Genomic DNA, 26,116 nt, shown 5'->3' with positions numbered 1-26,116 from the left:
TCCTCAAGAGCTCTGTTCCCAGCGTTCTAGCCCGTACAAATGCATCCTTTTTCTTTTTGACTAGGCTCACAATATCCCTCGTTATCCAAGGTTCCTGAAATTGCCATACTTATCCTTCTTCCTCACAGGAACATGCCGTCCTGAATTCCTAAAGACTCCCGCATGCCAGATGTTGATTTATCCTCAAACAGCCGCCCCCAATCTACATTCTTCAGTTCCTGCCGGATATTGTTATAATTAGCCTTCCCTAATTTAATACCGTCATCTGAGGAGGACTCTTAGCCTTACAAGCATCTTAAAATTTACTGAATTATGGTCACTGTTCCTAAAATGCTCCCCTACTGAAGCTTCGACCACCTGGCCGGGCTCATTCCCCTATACCAGGTCCAATACGGCCCCTTCCCGAGTTGGACTATTTACATATTCTTTCAAGAAGCCCTCCTGGATGCTCCACACAAACCCTGCCCCATCCAAGCCCCAGCGCTAAGTGAGTCCCAGTCAATATCGGGGAAGTTAAAATCACCCACCACAACACCCCTGTTGCTTTTATATGTCCAAAACCTGTCTGCATATATGTTCCTCTATCGCCCACTGGCTGTTCGGAGGCCTGTAGTAAACCCCCAACATTGTGACTGTACCCTTCCTATTCCAGAGCTCTACCCAGATTACCTCGCTGCATGAACCCTCCGAGATGTCATCCCATAGTCCAGCTGTGATATTCTCCTTAACCAGTAGTGTAACTCCACCACCCCATTTGCATTCCCCTCTATCTCTCCTTTTTTAAAAAAATATATATTTTATTAAAGTTTTCAAACACAATTTTTCCACCTTACAAATCAACAAAAAAGATAACACAATAACTAATAGATAACATTATTTAAATAAAATAGTGAACTAACAAAGTAACAAAAAATAGTGCTCCCCCCCTCCACCCCAACCAGGACAAACAGGTTGCGCCCCCCCCCCCCCACCTCCTCCTCTGGGCTGCTGCTGACGATCTATTTTCCCTTAACGTTCCGCGAGATAGTCAAGGAACGGTTGCCACCGCCTGGAAAACCCCTGAACCGATCCTCTCAACGCAATCTTCATCCGTTCCAGTTTTATGAACCCTGCCATATCGTTTGTCCAGGCCTCCACGCCGGGGGGTTTCACTTCCTTCCACATGAATAAGATCCTTCGCCGGGCTACCAGGGACTCAAAGGCCAGAATATCGGCCTCTTTCGCCTCCTGCACCCCGGCTCATCCGCTACCCCAAATATAGCTAACCCCCAACCTGGCTTGACCCGGACCTTCACCACCTTTGAAATCACTCTTGCCACTCCCCTCCAGTACTCATCCAGTGCCGGACACGACCAAAACATGTGTGTGGTTCGCCGGGCTTCCCAAGCACCTCCCGCACCTGTCCTCCACCCCGAAGAACCTGCTCAGCCTCGCTCCCGTCATGTGTGCTCTGTGTAGAACCTTGAATTGTATCAGGCTAAGCCTGGCACACGAGGAAGAGGAATTTACCCTACTTAGGGCATCAGCCCACAGACCCTCCTCAATCTCCTCCCCCAGCTCTTCCCATTTTCCCTTCAGCTCCTCTACCAGTGCCTCCCCCTCGTCTCTCATCTCCTGATATATTTCGGACACTTTTCCCTCCCCGACCCATACCCCCGAAATCACTCTATCCTGGATCCCCTGTGTCAGGAGCAGCGTAAATTCCCTCACCTGTTGCCACGTAAACGCCCTCACTTGCATGTATCTAAAGATATTCCCTGGGGGCAACTCATACTTTTCCTCCAGCGCTCCCAGGCTCGCAAACGTCCCGTCGATAAACATATCTCACAATCTCCTAATTGCTGCCCGATGCCAGCTCTGGAACCCTCCGTCCATCCTTCCTGGGACAAACCTATGGTTGTTCCTGACCACACCGAGGCACCCGTCACACCCCTAAGTCGCCTCCATTGCCCCCAGATCCTTAAGGTTGCCGCCACCACTGGGTTCGTGGTATACCTTTTCGGGGAGAGCGGTAGCGGCGCCGTCACCAGCGCCTTTAGGCTTGTTCCTTTACAGGACGCCGTCTCCAGCCTCTTCCACGCCGCCCCCTCTCCCTCCCTCATCCACTTGCGAACCATCGCAACATTGGCGGCCCAGTAATAATCGTCCAGATTCGGCAACGCCAGTCCTCCTCTGTCCCTGCTGCACTGCAGGAACCCCCTCCTTACCCTCGGGGTCTTCCCTGCCCACACAAAACTCATAACAATCTTATCTATTTTATTAAAAAAGGCCTTAGTGATCAAAATGGGGAGACATTGAAACACAAAAAGAAACCTTGGGAGGACCATCATCTTGACCGCCTGTACTCTGCCCACCAATGAGAGCGGCAGCATATCCCACCTCTTGAAATCCTTCTCCATCTGCTCCACCAGCCGTGTCAGATTGAGTTTGTGTAAAGTTCCCCAGCTCCTGGCTACCTGAATCCCCAAATATCGGAAGCTCCTTTCCGCTTTCCTTAATGACAGGCCGTCTATCCCTCTTCCCTGATCCCCGGGGTGTACTACGAAAAGCTCACTCTTCCCCATATTAAGCCTATATCCCGAAAAATCTCCTAACTCCCTCAATATCTGCATGACCTCTGTCATCCCCTCCACAGGATCCGCCACATACAGCAGTAGGTCATCTGCGTAGAGTGACACTGTGTGTTCCTTTCCCCCTCTAACCACCCCCCTCCATTTACTAGAGTCTCTCAACGCTATGGCCAGTGGTTCAATTGCCAGCGCGAGCAGTAATGGGGACAGAGGGCACCCCTGCCTTGTTCCCCTATGTAACCGAAAATACTCCGATCTCTGCCGATTTGTGACTACACTTGCCACTGGGGCCCCATAGAGGAGTTTAACCCAACTGACAAACCCCTCCCCGAACCCAAACCTCCTCAGCACCTCCCATAAATACTCCCACTCTACCCTATCAAATGCCTTCTCTGCATCCATCGCTGCCACTATCTCTGCCTCCCTCTCCGCTGGGGGCATCATTATCACCCCAACAGCCGTCGCACGTTAACATTCAGTTGTCTCCCCTTTACAAACCCTGTCTGGTCTTCATGCACCACCCCCGGGACACAATCCTCGATCCTCGTCGCCAGCACTTTTGCCAGCAACTTGGCGTCTACATTCAGGAGCGAGATAGGCCTATATGATCCGCATTGCAGCGGATCTTTATCTCGCTTCAGGATTAATGATATCGTCGCCTCCGACATTGTCGGGGGTAGAGTTCCCCCTTCTCTGGCCTCGTTAAAGGTTCTTGCCAACAGCGGGGCCAACAAGTCCACGTGCCTCCTATAAAATTCCACCGGGAACCTGTCTGGTCCCGGGGCCTTCCCTTCCTGCACGTTCCCCAGCCCTTTAGTCACCTTGTTCACCCCGATTGGCGCCCCCAGACCTGCCACCACCAGCTCCTCCACCTCTTTTCCCTCCTGGGGGTTGGGACCTATATAGCCTCTCATAAAAGGCCTTAAACACCTCATTTACCTTCCCTGCACTCCGCACCGTAGTTCTCTTTTCATCCCTAACTCCCCCTATTTCCGTCGCCGCTATCCTCTTACGAAGCTGGTGGGCCAGCAGCCGACTCGCCTTTTCCCCATATTCGTATCTCATCCCCTGTGCCTTCCTCCACTGTGCCTCTGCCTTCCCTGTGGTCAGCAGGTCAAACTCCGTCTGAAGTCTTCGCCTCTCCCTATATAGTCCTTCGTCCGGGGCCTCCGCATATCTTTTATCCACACTCAAAATCTCCCCCACTAATCTCTCCCTTTCTTTGCCCTCTTTTTTTTTCTCCTTGTAAGCCCTAATGGAGATCAACTCTCCCCTAACCACCGCCTTCAGTGCTTCCCATACTACCCCCACCTGGACCTCACCATCATCATTGGCCTCCAGGTACCTTTCAATACATCCCCGCGCCCTTCCACAGACTCCCTCATCCGCCAATAGTCCCACATCCAGTCGCCAGAGTGGGCGCTGTTCCCTCTCCTCTCCTAGTTCCAGATCCACCCAGTGCGGGTCATGATCTGAAACGGCTATGGCCGAGTACTCCGTTCCTTCCACCCTCGAAATCAGTGCCCTACTCAAAACAAAGAAATCTATCCGGGAGTAAACCTTATGAACATGGGAGAAAAAGGAAAACTCTTTGGCCAACGGCCTAGCAAATCTCCACGGATCCACTCCCCCCATTTGCTCCATAAACCCCCTGAGCACCTTGGCCGCTGCCGGCCTTCTTCCGGTCCTGGATCTAGACCAATCTAACCTTGGATCCAGCACAGTATTGAAATCCACCCCCCCCCCCTCATTACCAGGCTTCCTACCTCCAGGCCTGGGATACGTCCCAGCATCCGCTTCATAAATCCCGCATCATCCCAGTTCGGGGCATATACATGTACCAGCACGACCTCCATTCCCTGCAATCTACCACTCACCATCACATATCTGCCACCGTTGTCCACTACTATATTCCTAGCCTCGAACGACACCCGTTTCCCCACCAATATAGCCACCCCTCAATCTTTCGCGTCCAACCCTGAGTGGAACACCTGTCCCACCCATCCTTTCCTTAACCTAACCTGATCCGCCACCTTCAGATGCGTCTCCTGAAGCATGGCCACGTCTGCCTTCAGTCCTTTTAAGATCGCGAACACTCGGGGCCCTCTTAATCGGCCCATTTAGGCCTCTCGCATGCCACGTGATCAGCCGGATTGGGGGGCTGCCTGCCCCACCCCCCGCCAACTAGCCATCACCTACTCTAGGCCAGTCCCACTTCCAGGTCCCGCGCACCCACCAGGCGGCGCACTCTTGCCAGCTCCCTCTCGATCCCAGCAGCAGCAACCCAGTTATTCCCCCCCCCTTGCTAGATCCCCATCTAGCATGGTTACTCCCCCTATAATGCTTCCGAAAGTCAGCTGACTCCAACTGACCCCGTCTTCCCCCGCTCTCTCCTTGACCCCCCCCCCGTGTGTGGAACTCTCTTCCTCCTTGCGCCTATCTTCCCGCCATCATCTCCCTAGCGCGGGAAAAAACCCGCGCTTTCCTAGATCAGCCCCGCCCCTATGGCGCAGCTCCCCCTACAGCCCCGTTCCCATTCCCCATCCCCCACCTATGTCCCTTTTTCCACCAGCGCCCACATTTCTCAGTGTTTCCCCATTCAAAGAAAAAAGGGATTTTTCTCTTCCCTTTCCCCTCCCCATCTATCGTCCCGATACGGTGAACCTCCCATTCCCCAATTTACATTTTCTGTCCATCAACAACATCATCTCCCCCACAGCATCAGTCCCTCAGTTCTGGCCCAATTTCTCCTCTTGGATGAAGGTCCATGCCTCTTCCGACGTTTCAAAATAGTAGCGTCTATCTTGGTGCGTGACCCACTTTCTTCTTGTGAGCGCCGCCTTGGCCCGATTAAAACTCGCTCTCCTTCTCGCCACCTCCGCGCTCCAGTCCTGATACACTCGTATCACCGCATTCTCCCACCTGCTACTCCGTACCTTCTTGGCCCAGCTCAAAACCGCCTCTGTCGGTGAAGCGGTGAAATCTCACCACTATCGCCCTTGGTGGTTCTCCAGCCTTGGGTCTCCTCGCAAGGACCCGGTGAGCCCCTTCCACCTCCAGGGAACCCGGGGGGGCCTCAGCTCCCATTAGCGAATGGAGCATCGTGCTCACATAAGCCCCAACATCAGCTCCCTCCACTCCCTCGGGGAGACCCAGAATCCGGAGATTCGTTCTCCTCTACCTGCTCTCCAGGACTTCGAGTCTTTCGATACACCTCTTGTGTAGCGCCTCGTGCGTCTCCATTGTTACAGCTAGGCCCAGAATCTCATCCTCGTTCTCAGCTGCCTTCTCCTTCACCCCACGGAGCTCTAACGCCTGGGCCTGTTGTGTTTCTTTTAGCCCTTCGATTGCCAACAATATCGGCGCCAGCACCTCCTTCTTTAATTCCTCCACACACCGTCTAAGGAATTCCTGCTGATCCGGCCTCCATGTCGTCTGGTCTCCATCCGTCGCCATCTTGCTTCTTCCTTCTCTTCTCTGCCACTGCTCCAGAGGATCCTTCGCAATCTGGCCACTACCACCGATCTTTTCCATACACACTAGGGGGGACTCCTTACTTCGTCACCCCACGCTGGGTTTGGTCCGAAAAAATTTCCGTTGGGGCTCTCAAAAAGAGCCCAAAAGTCCATTAGAGCGGGGGCTGCCGAAACGTGCGGCTTAGCAGTGCATCGCCACAACCGGAATCCTCTCTATCTCTTCTGATGCATCTAAATGCTGTAATGTTTAGCTGCCAATCCTGTCCCTCCCTCAACCAAGTCGCTTTCATAGCATCAACATCATAGTTCCAAGTACTAATCCAAGCTCCAAGTTCCAATTGCCTTATCTGTTATACTTCTCGCATTGAAACAAATACACTTCAGACCACCAGTCCCGCTGTGTTCCATAACATCTCCCTGCCTGCTCTTCCTCTCAGTCTTACTGACTGTATTCACTCGTACTCCCTCAGTTATTTCACCTGCTGACCTACTGCTCTGGCTCCCACCCCCGCTGCACTAGTTTAAATTCTCCTGACTAACGTTAGCAAACATCGCAGCCGGGATATCTGGGCCTCCCCAGTTTAGATGCAGCCCGTCCTTCTCAGGTCCCACCTGCCCCAGAAGAAATCTCATTGATCCAGATATCTGAAACTCTCCCTCCTACACCAGCTGTTGAGCCATGTGTTTAGCTGCACTGTCTTCCTATTTCTAGCCTCACTGGCACGTGGCACAGGGAGTAATTCCGGGATTTGCAACGTTAGAGGCACAGTTTTTAAATTTATTACCTAACTCTCTGAACTCTTCATTCTTCCTGCCTATGTCGTTAGTACCAATGTGTCCCATAACCACTAACTGTTCACCCCCCCCAACCCCACTTCAGAATGCTCCCTGCCCATTCAGAGATATCCTGGACCACTGCACCAGGGAGGCAACATTCCATCTTGGAGTCTCTTTCACGTCCATAGAAGCTTTGCACCCCCCCCACCCCCCCGCCCCCAACAGTATCCGACTTGGTGACGGACCTCCCACATCTCACAGGTGAAGCACTTTACCCCTCTAACTGATATTTGTAGCAATAATTAATTAATAAATGCTTACTAAATTAATGTGCAATTAACTATATGCTCCCTAGCTCTAATTTCTGCTGAAAATATTAAATACTAAATACAGTAATCTCTTCCCTCCAGTTTAGTTAGTCAATTAGTTTATCAATGTTTTATTTTAAAATTCAGTACAGATTCCCTACCAGCCAATCAGGTCACAGCTTTCTGTGATGGAGGGGCAGCACTGTGGTGCACTGGTTAGCACTGCCGCCTCATGGCGCCGAAGACCGGGTCCAATCCCAGCCCCAAGTCACAGTCCGTGTGGTGTTTGCACATTCTCACCATGCCTGGGTGGGTTTCACCCCCAGAATCCAAAGATGTGCAGGGTAGGTGGATTGGCCACGCTAAATTGCCCCTTAATTGGAAAAAATTAATTGGATACTCTAAATTTATATTTAAAAAAAGTAGCGTGCCCTTTCCAAGGGCTGGTGCAGACTCGATCGGCCGAATGGCCTCTTGCACTGTAAATTCTATGGAAACTCGATAATAATCAAACCAAAATCAACATCAAGTAAACGTGAGAACAGGCAAATGGTATTCAATTGAGTCTATTATGTAGCCAATACAACAAAGACCTCACTGATTTACTGGCATATACATGACACCATGAGCAAGTCCAAAGTCCTTCACAACTGTCTCCCCTGGTCAATTCCTTTTCGTACAGGATTTAGGCACCAGGTTGCCTCTGACAAGAACTTTACTCCATCATGGTCACGGTTATTTTGGTATCTTTCAATAATGTTGTTTAATAATGGCTGCTTGCAGTTGAGTGCCTGTTTGTGCAGGCACTCACAATTATAACAATTTGGATTTGTTTATTGTCACGTGTACCGAGGTACAGAGAAAAGTATTTTTCTGCGAGCAGCTCAATAAATCATTAACTACATGGAAAGAAAAGGGAAGAAAAGAAAATACATAATAGGGCAACACAAGGTATACAATGTAACTACATAAGCATCGGATGAAGCATACAGGGTGTAGTGTTAATGAGGTTAGTCCATAAGAGGGTCATTTTGGAGTCTGGTAACAGTGGGGAAGAAGCTGTTTTTGAGTCTGTTTGTGCATGTTCTCAGACTTCTGTATCTCCTGCCCGATGGAACGACTGACGAACATTGTGACAGACTTTCTGGAGCTTCTAAAATTGTGTCTAATGGAAGTTTGAACAATTGTTCCATGTGCACATTGTGTTCAGGTACAGCTGAGTGAGTCAGCACGGGTCTCAAATGAGAGAAGATGACACCAAAGGCATATTTGGGAAAATGGGGGAATTCAAATCTCTGATGCGAATAAAATAGATGAGGATAAATACTTTCCTCACCATGAGATGTTTTCTTTTATATAAATTTAGAGTACCCAATTTTTTTTTTCTAATTAAGGGGCAGTTTAGCGTGGTCAATCCACCTACCCTGCACATGGGGAGAATGTGCAAACTCCACACGGACAGTGACCCGGGGCCAGGATTGAACCTTGGTCCTCAGCACTGTAAGCATGGGATGCTTTTGATGTTGTGTCTAACTGATGTTGTCCACGAGACCCCAGTACTATAGAATATGCTAATTTTAATAAAATTTGGTCTCTGATAATAGTATGAAGAAGAAAAAAAATTGCAGATAGCCATTATTGAGATAACTTTAATTATTCCTTCCCATTAGAAACCAAGAGCAGCTGTACAATGCTATAGTTAACGCCAAAAAGGCACACTTCTGCAGAACCTCCTTAACTACTCACAACAGCCCAGATGGCATAAATTCCCCAGAGATCCCTCTGACCATTCAAAACCCCAGTGTATGGTATGGCCAGCTCTGGTAAAATCTGAGGCACTGGAGGTAATTTTATTTCACCATCAGCTTCAGTTTTCACTCTTTTAGCTGTGCAGTTCTGACCACTGGCCGAGATTTGACGCCTTAGCTTTACGTTTCTTCCCCATTCCTTTTGCCCGAGCAACTGAAGGCCACAGGCTGATTTTTCACAAGTCGCAACCAGGAAATAGTTCCAGAAACCTGGTTTCTTTTTCCGTTAGGAATTATCTCAAAAAGTGCAGGCTTTGAAGCCACAGTCAGTGGAGACAATGGCTTGCAGACGCTAGATTTCATCACAAAACATTGTTGCTGATCCACCTCTGGACAATGTTATTGGCTATCTGACGTGACCCTTGGAAAGAGGTGATCTGTTACTCCAAAGCTTAGATCTGTGCCCCTATAATACTCTTGGCATCGTTAGACTAATGCAGAATATTTACTGATCCTGCAAATGTCGAGAAAATACAAACTTTATTGGACCACATCTTACTGCTGTGGCTACAACTTCCACGGCGCTGCACAGGAAAGAGAGCCACATATGGGATGCTGCATCACTTCATGATGATGTACACTGTATCTGACTAGTATATTAAACTGTTAGAGTTCACCCATTATGTTACATTCTACCTAAACCTGTCACAATCTTGTACATCTCTATAAAACCTATCCTCACTCTCCTTTGCTCCAAGGAAAACAACTCTGGCTCCTCCAAACTAACTTTGTACCTAAAATCCCTCCCTGGAATGATTTATTCTTTTATTTCCTCATCAAAAAATGCAGTCAGAGCAGTGGAGCATGATCTGCCTTTGACAAGTCCCTGCTGGCTCTGCTCAAACCTCCAAGTTCCCATTTTCCTCTCTAATTATCGTTTCTTAAACCTTACCCACCACTGATGCTAAACTGATAGATCTCTAGTCACGAGGACTGTCCTTGCACCCTTTGCTATCTGGAATCTCCCATGTATCTCCGGAAGATTGGCAAGCCCTTTCACTGTCTGCATTCCCTCTCAGCAACCTGGAATATAAGTCATTTGGACCAGGCTGCTTATCCACTATATTCATAGCCGGCTTTTCCAGCACATCCTGCTTCTCAACATCCATCACATCCATAACAAAGAACAAACAAAGAAAAGTACAGCACAGGAACAGGCCCTTCGGCCCTCCAAGCCCGTGCCGACCATGCTGCCCGACTAAACTACAATCTTCTACACTTCCTGGGTCCGTATCCCTCTATTTGTATTAGTGAGAGGCAGCACGGTTTTGTGAAGGGGAGGTCGTGTCTCACTAACTTGATAGAGTTTTTCGAGGAGGTCACTAAGATGATTGATGCAGGTAGGGCAGTAGATGTTGTCTATATGGACTTCAGTAAGGCCTTTGACAAGGTCCCTCATGGTAGACTAGTACAAAAGGTGAAGTCACACGGGATCAGGGGTGAACTGGCAAGGTGGATACAGAACTGGCTAGGCCATAGAAGGCAGAGGGTAGCAATGGAGGGATGCTTTTCTAATTGGAGGGCTGTGACCAGTGGTGTTCCACAGGGATCAGTGCTGGGACCTTTGCTCTTTGTAGTATATATAAATGATTTGGAGGAAAATGTAACTGGTCTGATTAGTAAGTTTGCAGATGACACAAAGGTTGGTGGAATTGCGGATAGCGATGAGGACTGTCTGAGGATACAGCAGGATTTAGATTGTCTGGAGACTTGGGCGGAGAGATGGCAGATGGAGTTTAATCCGGACAAATGTGAGGTAATGCATTTTGGAAGGTCTAATGCAGGTAGGGAATATACAGTGAATGGTAGAACCCTCAAGAGTATTGAAAGTCAAAGAGATCTAGGAGTACAGGTCCACAGGTCATTGAAAGGGGCAACACAGGTGGAGAAGGTAGTCAAGAAGGCATACGGCATGCTTGCCTTCATTGGCCGGGGCATTGAGTATAAGAATTGGCAAGTCATGTTGCAGCTGTATAGAACCTTAGTTAGGCCACACTTGGAGTATAGTGTTCAATTCTGGTCGCCACACTACCAGAAGGATGTGGAGGCTTTAGAGAGGGTGCAGAAGAGATTTACCAGAATGTTGCCTGGTATGGAGGGCATAAGCTATGAGGAGCGATTGAATAAACTCGGTTTGTTTTAACTGGAACGAAGGAGGTTGAGGGGCGACCTGATAGAGGTATACAAAATTATGAGGGGCATAGACAGAGTGGATAGTCAGAGGCTTTTCCCCAGGGTACAGGGGTCAATTACTAGGGGGCATAGGTTTAAGGTGAGAGGGGCAAGGTTTAGAGTAGATGTACGAGGCAAGTTTTTTACGCAGAGGGTAGTGGGTACCTGGAACTCGCTACCGGAGGAGGTAGTGGAAGCAGGGACGATAGGGACATTTAAGGGGCATCTTGACAAATATATGAATAGGATGGGAATAGAAGGATACGGACCCAGGAAGTGTAGAAGATTGTAGTTTAGTCGGGCAGTATGGTCGGCACGGGCTTGGAGGGCCGAAGGGCCTGTTCCTGTGCTGTACATTTCTTTGTTCTTTGTTCTTTGTATTCCCATCCTATTGATGTATTTGTCAAGATGCCCCTTAAATGTCACTATCGTCCCTGCATCCACCACCTCCTCCGGTAGCGAGTTCCAGGCACCCACTACCCTCTGCGTAAAAAACTTGCCTCGTACATCTACTCTAAACCTTGCCCCTCTCACCTTAAACCTATGCCCCCTAGTAATTGACCCCTCTACCCTGGGGAAAAGCCTCTGACTATCCACTCTGTCTATGCCCCTCATAATTTTGTAGACCTCATAGCTAATGCCCTCCATACCAGGCAACATCCTGGTAAATCTCTTCTGCACCCTCTCCAAAGCCTCCACATCCTTCTGGTAGTGTGGCGACCAGAATTGGAACACTAGACCAAGTGTGGCCTAACTAAGGTTCTATACAGCTGCAACATGACTTGCCAATTCTTGTACTCAATGACCTCAACTATTTTCTGCTTTTCCTGATATTTTATTTGCATTCCCCTTCTGGGTAAACACTGATAGAAATAACTTATTGAGTATTCTAGCCTCGTCCTGCTCCTGCAAGCATACATTACTGTATATGCCGTACTAGCTTCTTACTACACACTTTTATATATATATATTTTTTAATTTATTTATGGAACGTGGGTGTCGCTGATTAGGCCAGCATTTATTTACATCCCTAGTTGCCCTTCAGAAGGTGGTGGCGTGTTGCTTCCTTGAACCGCTGCAGTTCCTGAGGTGTAGTGCATCCACAGTGCTTTTAGGGAGAGAGTTCCAGGATTTTGACCCAGCAACAGTGAAGGAACGGCGATATGGGCAGCACGGTAGCACAGTGGTTAGAATTGTGGCTTCACAGTGCCAGGGTCCCAGGTTCAATTCCCGGCTGAGTCACTGTCGGTGCGAAGTGTGCACATTCTCCCCGTGTCTGTGTGGGTTTCCTCCGGGTACTCTGGTTTCCTCCCACAAGTTAGGTAATTTGGACATTTTGAATTCTCCCTCTGTGCACCCGAACAGGCGCTGGAATGTGGCAACTAGCTTTTCACAGTAATTTCATTGCAGTGTAAGCCTACTTGTGACAGTAAAGATTATTAAAATATATATATATTTCCAAGTCGGGTTGGTGAATGACTTGGAGGGGAACCTCCAGGTGCTGGGGTTCCCAGGTATCTGCTGCTCTTGTCCTTCTAGATGGTAGTGGTTGTCTGTTTGGAAGGTGTTGTCTAAGGAACCTTGGTGAGTTACTGCAGTGCATCTTGTAGATGGTACACACGGCTGCCACTGTTCGTCGGTGGTGGAGGGTTTGAATGTTTGTGGAAGGGGGAACTATCGAACGGGCTGCTTTGTCCTGGATGGTGTTGAGCTCCTTGAGTGTTGTTCGAGCTGCACTCATCCAGGCAAGTGGAGAGTGTTCCATTACACTCCTGACTTGTGCTTGTAGATGGTGGTCGGACTTTAGGGTGTCAGGAGGTGAGTTACACGCGGTAGGATTCCTATCCTTTGACCTGCTCTTATAGCCATAGTATTATATGGCTAGCCCAGTTCAGTTTCTGATCAATGGTAATCCCAGGATGTTGATTGTGGGGGATTCAGCGATGGTAATGCCATTGACCTTCGAGGGGCGATGGTTAAATCCTCTCTTGTAGGAGATGGTTATTGCCTGGCACTTGTGTGGTACGAATGTTACTTACCACTTGTCAGCCCAATCCTGGATATTGTCCAGGGCTTGCTGCATTTGGACACTGACTGCTTCATTATTTGAAGAGTTGCAAATGGTGCTGAACATTGTGCAATCGTCTGCGAACATCTCCACTTCTGACCTTATGATGGAAGGAAGGTCTATATGCCAATGGAAGTATTTTGGGTTCCCTTTTGTGTCAACTGCCATTCTACTCTCATACTATCTCTTTGCTACTGTTATTTTTCTCTTTAGTTTCCCTCAACTTATTGTATTTGGCTTGATTACTATCTGAAGAATGCATCAACATGCATAAGAACATAAGAACTAGGAGCAGGAGTAGGCCATCTGGCCTCTCGAGCCTGCTCCACCATTCAATGAGATCATGGCTGATCTTTTGTGGACTCAGCTCCACTTTCCGGCCCGAACACCATAACCCTTAATCCCTTTATTCTTCAAAAAACTATCTATCTTTATCTTAAAAACATTTAATGAATGAGCCTCTACTGCTTCACTGGGAAAGGAATTCCATAGATTCACAACCCTTTAGGTGAAGAAGTTCCTCCTAAACTCAGTCCTAAATCTACTTCCCCTTACTTTGAGGCTATGCCCCCTAGTTCTGCTGTCACCCGCCAGTGGAAACAACCTGCCCGCATCTATCCTATCTATTCCCTTCATAATCTTATATGTTTCGATAAGATCCCCCCTCATCCTTCTAAATTCCAACGAGTACAGTCCCAGCCTACTCAACCTCTCCTCGTAATCCAACCCCTTCAGCTCTGGGATTAACCTAGCGAATCTCCTCTGCACACCCTCCAGTGCCAGTACGTCCTTTCTCAAGTAAGAAGACCAAAACTGAACACACTACTCCAGGTGTGGCCTCACTAACACCTTATACAATTGCAGCAGAACCTCCCTAGTCTTAAACTCCATCCCTCTAGCAATGAAGGACAAAATTCCATTTGCCTTCTTAATCACCTGTTGCACCTGAAAACCAACTTTTTGCGACTCATGCACTAGCACACCCAGGTCTCTCTGCACAGCAGCATGTTTTAATATTTTATCATTTAAATAATCCTTTTGCTGTTTTTCCTACCAAAATGGATAACCTCACATTTGTCAACATTGTATTCCATCTGCCAGACCCTAGCCCATTCACTTAGCCTATCCAAATCCCTCTGCAGACTTCCAGTATCGTCTGCACTTTTTGCTTTACCACTTATCTTAGTGTCGTCTGCAAACTTGGACACATTGCCCTTGGTCCCCAACTCCAAATCATCTATGTAAATTGTGAACAGTTGTGGGCCCAACACTGATCCCTGAGGTACACCACTAGCTACTGATTGCCAACCAGAGAAACACCCATTAATCCCCACTCTTTGCTTTCTATTAATTAACCAATCCTCTATCCATGCTACTACTTTCCCCTTAATGCCATGCATCTTTATCTTATGCAACAACCTTTTGTGTGGCACCTTGTCAAAGGCTTTCTGGAAATCCAGATATACCACATCCATTGGCTCCCCGTTATCTACCGCACTGTTAATGTCCTCAAAAAATTCCACTAAATTAGTTAGACACGACCTGCCCTTTTGAACCCATGCTACGTCTGTCCAATGGGACAATTTCCATCCAGATGCCTCGCTATTTCTTCCTTGATGATAGATTCCAGCATCTTCCCTACTAACGAAGTTAAGCTCACTGGCCTATAATTACCCGCTTTCTGCCTACCTCCTTTTTTTAAACAGTGGTGTCACGTTTGCTAATTTCCAATCCGCCGGGACCACCGCAGAGTCTAGTGAATTTTGGTAAATTATAGTGCAACATTTTCTTTTGTTTCATCATATTCTCTCTCTCTCCTTTGTCCTCCATGGATTTCTGGCTTAATTTACCCTTCTCTTTTACCCTTCTTAGAATATACCGAGCCTGGAGGGTTTAAACTAATGTTGGAGGGTTTAAACTAATGTGGAGGGTTTAAACTAATGTGCCAGGGGGATGGGAACCGATGTAGGAAGTCAGTGGGGACAGAAACAAAAGGCAGGAAGGGAGAGTGTGTAAAGCATGACCAGAGAAAGCAGGGCAGAGAGCAAGGAAGGTCTACATTAAACTGCATTTATTTCAATGCAAGGGGCCTGACGGGCAAAGCGGATGAACTCAGGGCATGGACGGGCACATGGGACTGGGATATTATAGCTATGACTGAAACATGGCTAAGGGAGGGGCAGGACTGGCAGCTCAATGTTCCGGGCTACAGATGCTATAGAAAGGATAGAACAGGAGGTAAGAGAGGAGGGGGAGTGGCGTTTTTGATTAGGGAGAACATCACGGCAGTACTTAGAGGGGATATATCCGAGGGTTCGCCCACTGAGTCTATATGGGTGGAACTGAAAAATAAGAAGGGAGAGATCACCTTGGTAGGACTGTACTACAGGCCCCCAAATAGTCAGCGGGAAATTGAGGAGCAAATATGTAAGGAGATTACAGATAGCTGCAAGAATAATAGGGTGGTAGTAGTAGGGGACTTTAACTTTCCCAACATTGACTGGGACAGTCATAGCATTAGGGGCTTGGATGGAGGGAAATTTGTTGAGTGTATTCAGGAGGAATTTCTCATTCAGTATGTGGATGGACCGACTAGAGAGGGGGCAAAACTTGACCTCGTCTTGGGAAATAAGGAAGGGCAAGTGATAGAAGTGCTAGTGAGGGATCACTTTGGGACAAGTGACCATAATTCCATTAGTTTTAAGATAGCTATGGAGAATGATAGGTCTGGCCCAAGAGTTAAAATTCTTAATTGGGGCAAGGCCAATTTTGATGGTATCAGACAGGAACTTGCAGAGGTAGATTGGGGGAGACTATTGGCAGACAAAGGGACGGCTGGTAAATGGGAGGCTTTTAAAAATGTGTTAACCAGGGTGCAGGGTAAGCACATTCCCTTTAGAGTGAAGGGCAAGGCTGGTAGAAGTAGGGAACCCTGGATGACTCGAGATATTGAGACTCTGGTCAAAAAGAAGAAGGAGGCATATGACGTACATAAGCACCTGGGATCAAGTAGATCCCTTGAAGAGTATAGAGATTGTCGAAATAGAGTTAAGAGGGAAATCAGGAGGGCAAAAAGGGGACATGAAATTGCTTTGGCAAATAATGCAAGGGAGAATCCAAAGAGCTTCTACAGATACATAAAGGGGAAAAGAGTAACTAGGGACAGAGTAGGGCCTCTTAAGGATCAACAAGGGCATTTATGTGCAGAGCCACAAGAGTTGGGTGAGATCCTGAATGAATATTTCTCATCGGTATTCACGGTGGAGAAAGGCATGGATGTTAGGAAACTAAGGGAAATAAATAGTGATGTCTTGAGAAGTGTGCATATTACAGAGGAGGAGGTGCTGGAAGTCTTAAAGCGCATCAAGGTAGATAAATCCCCGGGACCTGATGAAATGTATCCCAGGATGTTGTGGGAGGCTAGGGAGGAAATTGCGGGTCCCCTAACCGAGATATTTGAATCATCGGCAGCCACAGGTGAGGTGCCTGAAGATTGGAGAGTGGCGAATGTTGTGCCCTTGTTTAAGAAGGGCAGCAGGGAAAAGCCTGGGAACTACAGACCGGTGAGCCTAACGTCTGTACTGGGTAAGTTGCTAGAAGGTATTCTGAGAGACAGGATCTACAAGCATTTAGAGAGGCAAGGACTGATTCGGGGCAGTCAGCATGGCTTTGTGCGTGGAAAATCATGTCTCACAAATTTGATTGAGTTTTTTGAGGGAGTGACCAAGAAGGTAGATGAGGGTAGTGCAGTAGACGTTGTCTACATGGACTTTAGCAAAGCCTTTGACAAGGTACCGCATGGTAGGTTGTTGCAGAAGGTTAAAGCTCACGGGATCCAGGGTGAGGTTGCCAATTGGATTCAAAATTGGCTGGACGACAGAAGGCAGAGGGTGGTTGTAGAGGGTTGTTTTTCAAACTGGAGGCCTGTGACCAGTGGTGTGCCTCAGGGATCGGTGCTGGGTCCACTGTTATTTGTGATTTATATTAATGATTTGGATGAGAATTTAGGAGGCATGGTTAGTAAGTTTGCAGATGACACCAAGATTGGTGGCATAGTGGATAGTGAAGAAGGTTATCTAGGATTGCAACGGGATCTTGATCAATTAGGCCAGTGGGCCGACGAATGGCAGATGGAGTTTAATTTAGATAAATGTGAGGTGATGCATTTTGGCAGATCGAATCAGGCCAGGACCTACTCAGTTAATGGTATGGCGTTGGGGAGAGTTATAGAACAAAGAGATCTAGGAGTACAGGTTCATAGCTCCTTGAAGGTGGAGTCGCAGGTGGACAGGGTGGTGAAGAAGGCATTCGGCATGCTTGGTTTCATTGGTCAGAACATTGAATATAGGAGTTGGGACGTCTTGTTGAAGTTGTACAAGACATTGGTACGGCCACACTTGGAATACTGTGTGCAGTTCTGGTCACCCTATTATAGAAAGGATATTATTAAACTAGAAAGAGTGCAGAAAAGATTTACTAGGATGTTGCCGGGACTTGATGGTTTGAGTTATAAGGAGAGGCTGGATAGACTGGGACTTTTTTCCCTGGAGCGTAGGAGGCTTAGGGGTGATCTTATAGAGGTCTATAAAATAATGAGGGGCATAGATAAGGTAGATAGTCAACATCTTTTCCCAAAGGTAGGGGAGTCTAAAACTAGAGGGCATAGGTTTAAGGTGAGAGGGGAGAGATTCAGAAGGGCCCAGAGGGGCAATTTCTTCACTCAGAGGGTAGTGAGTGTCTGGAATGGGCTGCCAGAGGTAGTAGTAGAAGCGGGTACAATTGTGACTTTCAAAAAGCATTTAGATGGTTACATGGGTAAGATGGGTATAGAGGGTTATGGGCCAAGTGCGGGCAACTGGGACTAGCTTTAATGGTAAAAAACTGGGCGGCATGGACTGGTTGGGCCGAAGGGCCTGTTTCCATGCTGTAAACGTCTATGATTCTATGTCTATGATTCTGTACCTGGAACAGCTCCCAAAAGACCACCTTTAGAACATAGAACAATACAGCGCAGTACAGGCCCTTCGGCCCACGATGTTGCACCGAAACAAAAGCCATCTAACCTACACTATGCCATTATCATCCATATGTTTATCCAATAAACTTTTAAATGCCCTCAATGTTGGCGAGTTCACTACTGTAGCAGGTAGGGCATTCCACGGCCTCACTACACTTTGTGTAAAGAACCTACCTCTGACCTCTGTCCTATATCTATTACCCCTCAGTTTAAAGTTATGTCCCCTCGTGCCAGCCATTTCCATCCGCGGGAGAAGGCTCTCACTGTCCACCCTATCCAACCCCCTGATCATTTTGTATGCCTCTATTAAGTCTCCTCTTAACCTTCTTCTCTCCAACGAAAACAACCTCAAGTCCATCAGCCTTTCCTCATAAGATTTTCCCTCCATACCAGGCAACATCCTGGTAAATCTCCTCTGCACCCGCTCCAAAGCCTCCACATCCTTCCTATAATGCGGTGACCAGAACTGTACGCAATACTCCAAATGCGGCCGTACCAGAGTTCTGTACAGCTGCAACATGACCTCCCGACTCCGGAACTCAATCCCTCTACCAATAAAGGCCAACACTCCATAGGCCTTCTTCACAACCCTATCAACCTGGGTGGCAACTTTCAGGGATCTATGTACATGGACACCTAGATCCCTCTGCTCATCCACACTTTCAAGAACTTTACCATTAGCCAAATATTCCGCATTCCTGTTATTCCTTCCAAAGTGAATTACCTCACACTTCTCTACATTAAACTCCATTTGCCACCTCTCAGCCCAGCTCTGCAGCTTATCTATATCCCTCTGTAACCTGCTACATCCTTCCACACTATCGACAATACCACCGACTTTAGTATCGTCTGCAAATTTACTCACCCACCCTTCTGCTCCTTCCTCTAGGTCATTGATAAAAATGACAAACAGCAACGGCCCCAGAACAGATCCTTGTGTTACTCCACTTGTGACTGTACTCCATTCTGAACATTTCCCATCAACCACCACCCTCTGCCTTCTTTCAGCTAGCCAATTTCTGATCCACATCTCTAAATCACCCTCAATCCCCAGCCTCCGTATTTTCAGCAATAGCCTACCGTGGGGAACCTTATCAAACGCTTTGCTGAAATCCATATACACCACATCAACTGCTCTACCCTCATCTACCTGTTCAGTCACCTTCTCAAAGAACTCGATAAGGTTTGTGAGGCATGACCTACCCTTCACAAAGCCATGCTGACTATCCCTGACCTTTGTCCTAGACCAGACCCCACAGAACCCCAATATTACTTTAATTTTGTAAGACTGAGGGGGAAGGATACCCTGCTCCAGGAGTGATTTCATGAAGAAATAGGGATCTGATATATTAAAACAAACTTTATTACTCACACTATATTAAAATATCTTAACCATCACATGCAAAAATAGCTGACAATTACCCCGCAAACAATGTTACTCAATACAATGAATACAATACCCATAACTGCGAGCTATCTTTATTACTTAAACAACAAGGAAAAACAAATTCAGCTCTCAATCCACTGTTGAACCATTGGCACTCAGGAATTCCTGTTTTATCATGAAGTTCTATGATAAAGAAAGATTTTGACACTGCTTTAAAGACAAAATCTGACTCCTGTCAGAACCATGCAGATTGTCCGACTGTATGTCTTCAGTTGATGCATCTCGTCTTGTTTCAGCTCCCCTTGTTCTCAGATGTGTCTGCACTGCTTTCAAGACTGTGAATCTCTTTTAACTGAACTGCAGTGAGAGCAAACTGCTTCATTTCTGGACACAGCTTCATTCAGCTCACAACTGAACTACTTTCTGCAAAATGCCTTCGTTCAACCTAACAGCGACATCATCTTATCAAAGCTACAATCTAATTAACCCCAGGGAATCCCCTTAATCCAAACAAAATTCCATTCGCCCAAGCCTTTTACCATGCTTTAATTGCACTTCTGGCTCCAAAATACTTTGCTGTCTTTCAAACTAGGATTTCTTTTAAAACATGATTGCAGCAGTCACACCAACAAACCCAGGCTTTTAACCCAGGGTTACTGCACCAAATACCTATAATACAATACACCTGAGATTCCTACGTTCATCGCCCATCGTTGGAGGCACAGTGGTTAGCACTGCTGCCTCACAGAGCCAGGGACCCAGGTTCAATTCCGGTCATGGATGACTGTGGAGTTGCACTTTTTCCCCATGTCTGCGTGGGTTATCTACGGATGCTCCAGTTTCCTCCTACAGTCCAAAGATGTGCAGGTTTGCTGGCTTGGTCACGCTAAATTGCCCTTGGTGTCCAAAGTTTAGGTTGGGGTTACGGGGATAGGGAAGTGGATTGGGCCTAGATAGGGTGCTCTTTCAGAGGGTCGGTGCAGACTCAATGGACCACATGGCCTGCACTGTCGCAATTCTTTGATTCTATATTTGAGATACCAGAGTCTATGTTTAATGCATCAATTATCTGTAATTGCCTTTCTCAGGCACTGGAGGAACAAGTGAACCAAGCACATCGACTGGCAGACATGTATAGGGAGCAATGTGTGACACTGGAAAACGACCTGGCGCAGATTCGGGAAGAAGGGGACATAGGACGGCAGCTGTTTAAGGTAAGACTGCAAATGGTTTGAGATGCTTTTGTTGCTCAGGAAATGGTTGAATATTGTGCCAATGGACTTCCGAAAGGCGTTTGGCAAAGTACCACTTGATGGATTTTTAAGTATAATTGAACCTTATAGGATTAAAGGGACCGTGGCAGTGTGGACATCAAACTGGCACTGAGTGTATTGGCACACAGATGTTTTTCAGATTGGTGTAGTGCAGTACACAGTGGAGATCCTCAAGACTCGATATTGGACCACTGCATTTATTTATGTTAGTGACCTGGAGTTGAATGTACAGGGCGTAATTTCAATGTTTTCAGATGACATGAAATTCGGAAATTAAATGAGTGAGTAAAATGCTTCAAGAGGGTTTAGACAGGCTGATAAATTGCGTAGACATGTCACAGATGGAATTTGATCCCCCAAAAATTTACTTTTAAAACACATCTTTATTAACAAAGTTTCCAGTATAAAGGGTGAAAATCTCTGGCCCCGTTGCGATCTTGCTCGAAATGGAATAATAGGGGTCCCAGCACAGATCGCTGTGGTACGCCACTGGACACTGACTTCCAGTCACTAAAGCAGCCATCTGTCATCACCCTCTGTTTCTGACAGCTCAGCCAGCTTTGATCCACCTCATCAAGTTCCCCTGTATCCCTTGTGCATTTGCCTTCTTGTCAAATGCTTTGGTGAGATCAATGTAAACTACATCAACTGCACTACCCTCATCTACATACTTAGTCACGTGCTCAAAAAATGCAATCATATTTGTTAGGCATGACCTCGCTCTACAATACTGACTATTCCTGACCAAACCTTGCCCCTCCAAGTGGAGATAGATTCTCTCCTTCAGAATTTTCTCCATTAGTTACCCCACCACTGACGTGAGGCTCACTGGCCTGTAGTTCGCTGGCTTATCTGACAGCCTTTCTTAAATCGTGGGACCACATTCGCGGTTCTCCAGTCCTCTGGCACCTCTCCTGTGGCCAGAGAAGTATTAAATATGTGGATCAGGGCCCCTGCATCTCCGTCCTCACCCCCACAGCAAACTGGGACACAAATCGTCCGGACCTGGAGATTTCTCCACTTTTAAGCCAGTGAACACCTCTAATTCCTTGTCCCTCCCTGTGACAACTTGGTCAATAGCCTCACAGTCTCTCCCCGAGCTCCATATCTGCCTCCTCATTCTCTTGGGTGAAGACAGATGTGAAATATTCATTTAACACCCAACCAATGTGGCTACACCCACAGATTCCCCCCTTGGTCCCTAATGGGCCCTACTTTTTCCCTAGTTATTCTCTTCCCATTGATATACTTATAGAATATCTTGGGATTTTCCCTACTTTTACCAGCTAGAGATTTCTCACATCCCCTCTTTGAACAAAGAACAATACAGCACAGGAACAGGCTATTCGGCCCTCCAAACCTGCGCTGATCACGTGTCCTATCTAGACCAACCGCCTATCTATATCCTGCTGTATTCTCTAACTATCTTCATCACTATCCACAACTCCTGCAATCTTAGTATCATCCGCAAACTTGCTAATTTGACCAGCTACGTTTTCTTCCAAGTCATTTATATATATATATATATATATATATTACAAACAGCAGAGGTCCCAGTACTGATCCCTGCGGAACACCGCTACTTGCAGACCGTCATTTGCTCTCCTAATTGCTTTTGCTTTCTTAAGTTCCATCCTGCACTTTCTGTACTCCATGAATGCCTCTGTTCATTTTCTCCCCTTATACTTATTAAAAGCCTCTTTTCCTTCTCATTGTATCCTGAATATCTCTGGTCAGCCATGGTTCTCTGGGCTTGTTACACCTTCCTATTACCCCAGAGGGAACATATTGGGCCTGTACCCTCCCCATTTCCTCTTTGAACACCCCCCACTGCTCTTCTGTAGATCTACCCACCAGTAACTTGTTCCAATCTACTTTGACCAGATCCTGACTAATTTTACTAAAGTCTGCTCTCCCCCAATCCAAGACCTTTTTCTGCAATTTGTCTGTAACCTTGTCCATATAAATTTAACTGCACCATGTTGTGGTCGCTATCACTAAAATATTCCCCACCTTCACATCAACCACCTGTCTGGCTTCATTCTCCAGAATTAGGTCCAGCATCATTCCCCAGAATTATGTCCAGCACTGCACCATCCCTTGTTGGACCCTCCACATGTTGAGCTAAAAAGTTCTCATGTATATATTTTATGAACTCTGCTCCATCTAAGTCCTTAAAACAATGACCATCCCAGTTAAAGTTGGGAAAGTGAAGGGCAGCATGTGGCACAGTGGTTAGCATTGCTGCCTACCCGTTCGAATCCCGGCCCTGGGTCACTGTCCGTGTGAAGTTTGCACATTCTCCCCGTATCTGCGTGGGTTTCACCCCCACAACCCAAAGATGTGCAGGGTAGGTGGAATGGCCACGCTAAATTGCTCCTTAATTGGAAAAAAAATAATTGGGGACTCTAAATTTTTTTTTTTTAAAGTTGGGGAAGTTGAAATCACCCACTATCGTTACCCTATTATTATTTTTACACACTTCTGCAAATTGCGCACATATTTGCTCCTCAATTTCCCACTGACTATCTGGGGGTTTATAATAAACACCTAGCAATGTGGCTGTCCCTTTTGTATTCCTAAACTCTACCCACAAACCTTAATTTAACTCCACTCCCAAGATATTGTCTCCTTACTGCAGTAATTGACTCTTTAAGTAATAGTACAATGCCTCCCCCTCTATTGCCCCCTCCCTCGGCCACGTCTCTATGATGGCTACTATATCTTGGCAACCCTTGCCCTTAACTCAGCCATTTTACCTGTAATAATCTGGGCATTAAAGTAGAGGCTATTCAGCCTTGTCTTACTCTCCTGAAATTTACTACCCCACTATATTCCCTCTGACTTGATTGTTTTTCGATGATACACTGTATCCCTATTCTACTAACAGCCTGCATCCCTTCCCCCTGCCGAATTAGTTTAAACTCCTCACAACAGCACTAGCAAACCCACCTGCCCTGGTTCAGATGTAGACCATCCCGCTCGTACAGGTCCCACCTTTCCCAGAAATGGTCCAAGTGGTCTAAAACCTTCCCTCCTGTACTAACTGTTAAGCCACGCATTCATCTGCGCTGTTCTCTTATTTCTATACTCCCCAGCACTGGGAGTAATCCAGAGATTACAATCCACGAGGTCCTGCTGTTTAGACTACAGCCCTGAATTAGCTCCCTGAATTCCTGATTCAAGACCTCTTCCCTCTTTCTACCTATGGTAAGAAGTCCTACAACACCAGGTTAAAGTCCAACAGGTTTGTTTCAAATCACTAGCTTTCACAGCACTGCTCCTTCCTCAGGTGAATTCACCTGAGGAAGGAGCAGTGTTCCGAAAGCTAGTGATTTGAAACAAATCTGTTGGACTTTAACCTGGTGTTGTAAGACTTCTTACTGTGCTCACCCTAGTCCAATGCCGGCATCTCCACATCATTCGCAAACAGGATTAAGGAGAATCCCAAGACTTTTTACACGTACATAAAGAGCAAGAGGGTCGCCAGGGAAAGGATTGGCCCACTCAAGGACAGGGGAGGGAATCTATGTGTGGAGCCAGAGGAATTGGGTAAGGCATTAAATGAGTACTTGTTAGAGAGGGGTCAACCCTCACTTGGGTGTGCTTGGCTGGAGTAGGTGTATAACAGGGAATAGATGTATTCCTCTCGGAAACACATTCTTCTTCCCACAGCCAGTCAACTATGCTATACGGAGAGGCTGAATCGACTCGGACTGTTTTCATTAGAACGACGGGTGTCGAGGGGCGAGCTGATAAGAGGTCTACAAGATTATGAGGGGCATGGATATAATGGATGGGCAGGCACTCTTTCCCTGGGTGGAGGGGTCAGCCACCAGGGGACATGGACATAGGACAAAGTTTAGATGAGATGTGCGAGGCAAGTTTTTTACACAGAAGGTGGTGAGTGCCTAGAACGCGTTGTCAGGGGAGGTTGGAGAAGCAAGAACAAAGAAATGTACAGCACAGGAACAGGCCCTTCGGCCCTCCAAGCCCGTGCCGACCATGCTGCCCGACTAAACTACAATCTTCTACACTTCCTGGGTCCGTATCCCTCTATTCCCATCCTATTCATGTATTTGTCAAGATGCCCCTTAAATGTCACTATCGTCCCTGCTTCCACCACCTCCTCCGGTAGCGAGTTCCAGGCACCCACTACCCTCTGCGTAAAAAACATGCCTCGTACATCTACTCTAAACCTTGCCCCTCTCACCTTAAACCTATGCCCCCTAGTAATTGACCCATCTACCCTGGGGAAATACCTCTGACTATCCACTCTGTCTATGCCCCTCATAATTTTGTATACCTCTATCAGGTCTCCCCTCCACCTCCTTCGTTCCAGTGAGAACAAACCGAGTTTATTCAACCGCTCCTCATAGCTAATGCCCTCCATACCAGGCAACATTCTGGTAAATCTCTTCTGCACCCTCTCTAAAGCCTCCACATCCTTCTGGTAGTGTGGCGACCAGAATTGAACACTATACTCCAAGTGTGGCCTAACTAAGGTTCTATACAGCTGCAACATGACTTGCCAATTCTTATACTCAATGCCCCGGCCAATGAAGGCAAGCATGCCGTATGCCTTCTTGACTACCTTCTCCACCTGTGTTGCCCCTTTCAATGACCTGTGGACCTGTACTCCTAGATCTCTTTGACTTTCAATACTCTTGAGGGTTCTACCATTCACTGTATATTCCCTACCTGCATTAGACCTTCCAAAATGCATTACCTCACATTTGTCCGGATTAAACTCCATCTGCCATCTCTCCGCCCAAGTCTCCAAACAATCTATATCCTCCGACAGTCCTCATCGCTATCCGCAATTCCACCAACCTTTGTGTCGTCTGCAAACTTACTAATCCAGACCAGTTACATTTTCCTCCGAATCATTTATATATACTACAAAGAGCAAAGGTCCCAGCACTGATCCCTGTGGAACACCACTGGTCACAGCCCTCCAATTAGAAAAGCATCCTTCCATTGCTACTCTCTGCCTTCTATGGCCTAGCCAGTTCTGTATCCACCTTGCCAGCTCACCCCTGATCCCGTGTGACTTCACCTTTTGTACTAGTCTACCATGAGGGACCTTGTCAAAGGCCTTACTGAAGTCCATATAGACAACATCCACTGCCCTACCTGCATCAATCATCTTAGTGACCTCCTCGAAAAACTCTATCAAGTTACTGAGACACGACCTTCCCTTCACAAAACCGTGCTGCCTCTCACTAATACATCCATTTGCTTCCAAATGGGAGTAGA

At 47.0% G+C, this 26,116-nt stretch overlaps 1 protein-coding gene across 4 annotated transcripts in view; it reads left to right on the top strand.

The window, feature by feature from the left end:
* Positions 1 to 26,116, top strand: part of ccdc77 (coiled-coil domain containing 77) — a 182,593-nt gene that overhangs the window by 109,590 nt on the left and 46,887 nt on the right. For all 4 annotated transcript variants that reach the window (XM_072484198.1, XM_072484199.1, XM_072484197.1 and 1 more), the window contains one exon: positions 20,672 to 20,797. In XM_072484198.1, coding sequence (XP_072340299.1) covers positions 20,672 to 20,797 — 126 coding nt within the window. The remainder of the gene's footprint in view (positions 1 to 20,671; positions 20,798 to 26,116) is intronic.

Source organism: Scyliorhinus torazame, chromosome 19 (genome assembly GCF_047496885.1).
Source record: "Scyliorhinus torazame isolate Kashiwa2021f chromosome 19, sScyTor2.1, whole genome shotgun sequence".
In the NCBI taxonomy this organism is placed as follows: domain Eukaryota; kingdom Metazoa; phylum Chordata; class Chondrichthyes; order Carcharhiniformes; family Scyliorhinidae; genus Scyliorhinus; species Scyliorhinus torazame.
Note: the sequence above shows the minus strand (reverse complement) of the source record. Positions and strands in the feature narration are given on the sequence as shown.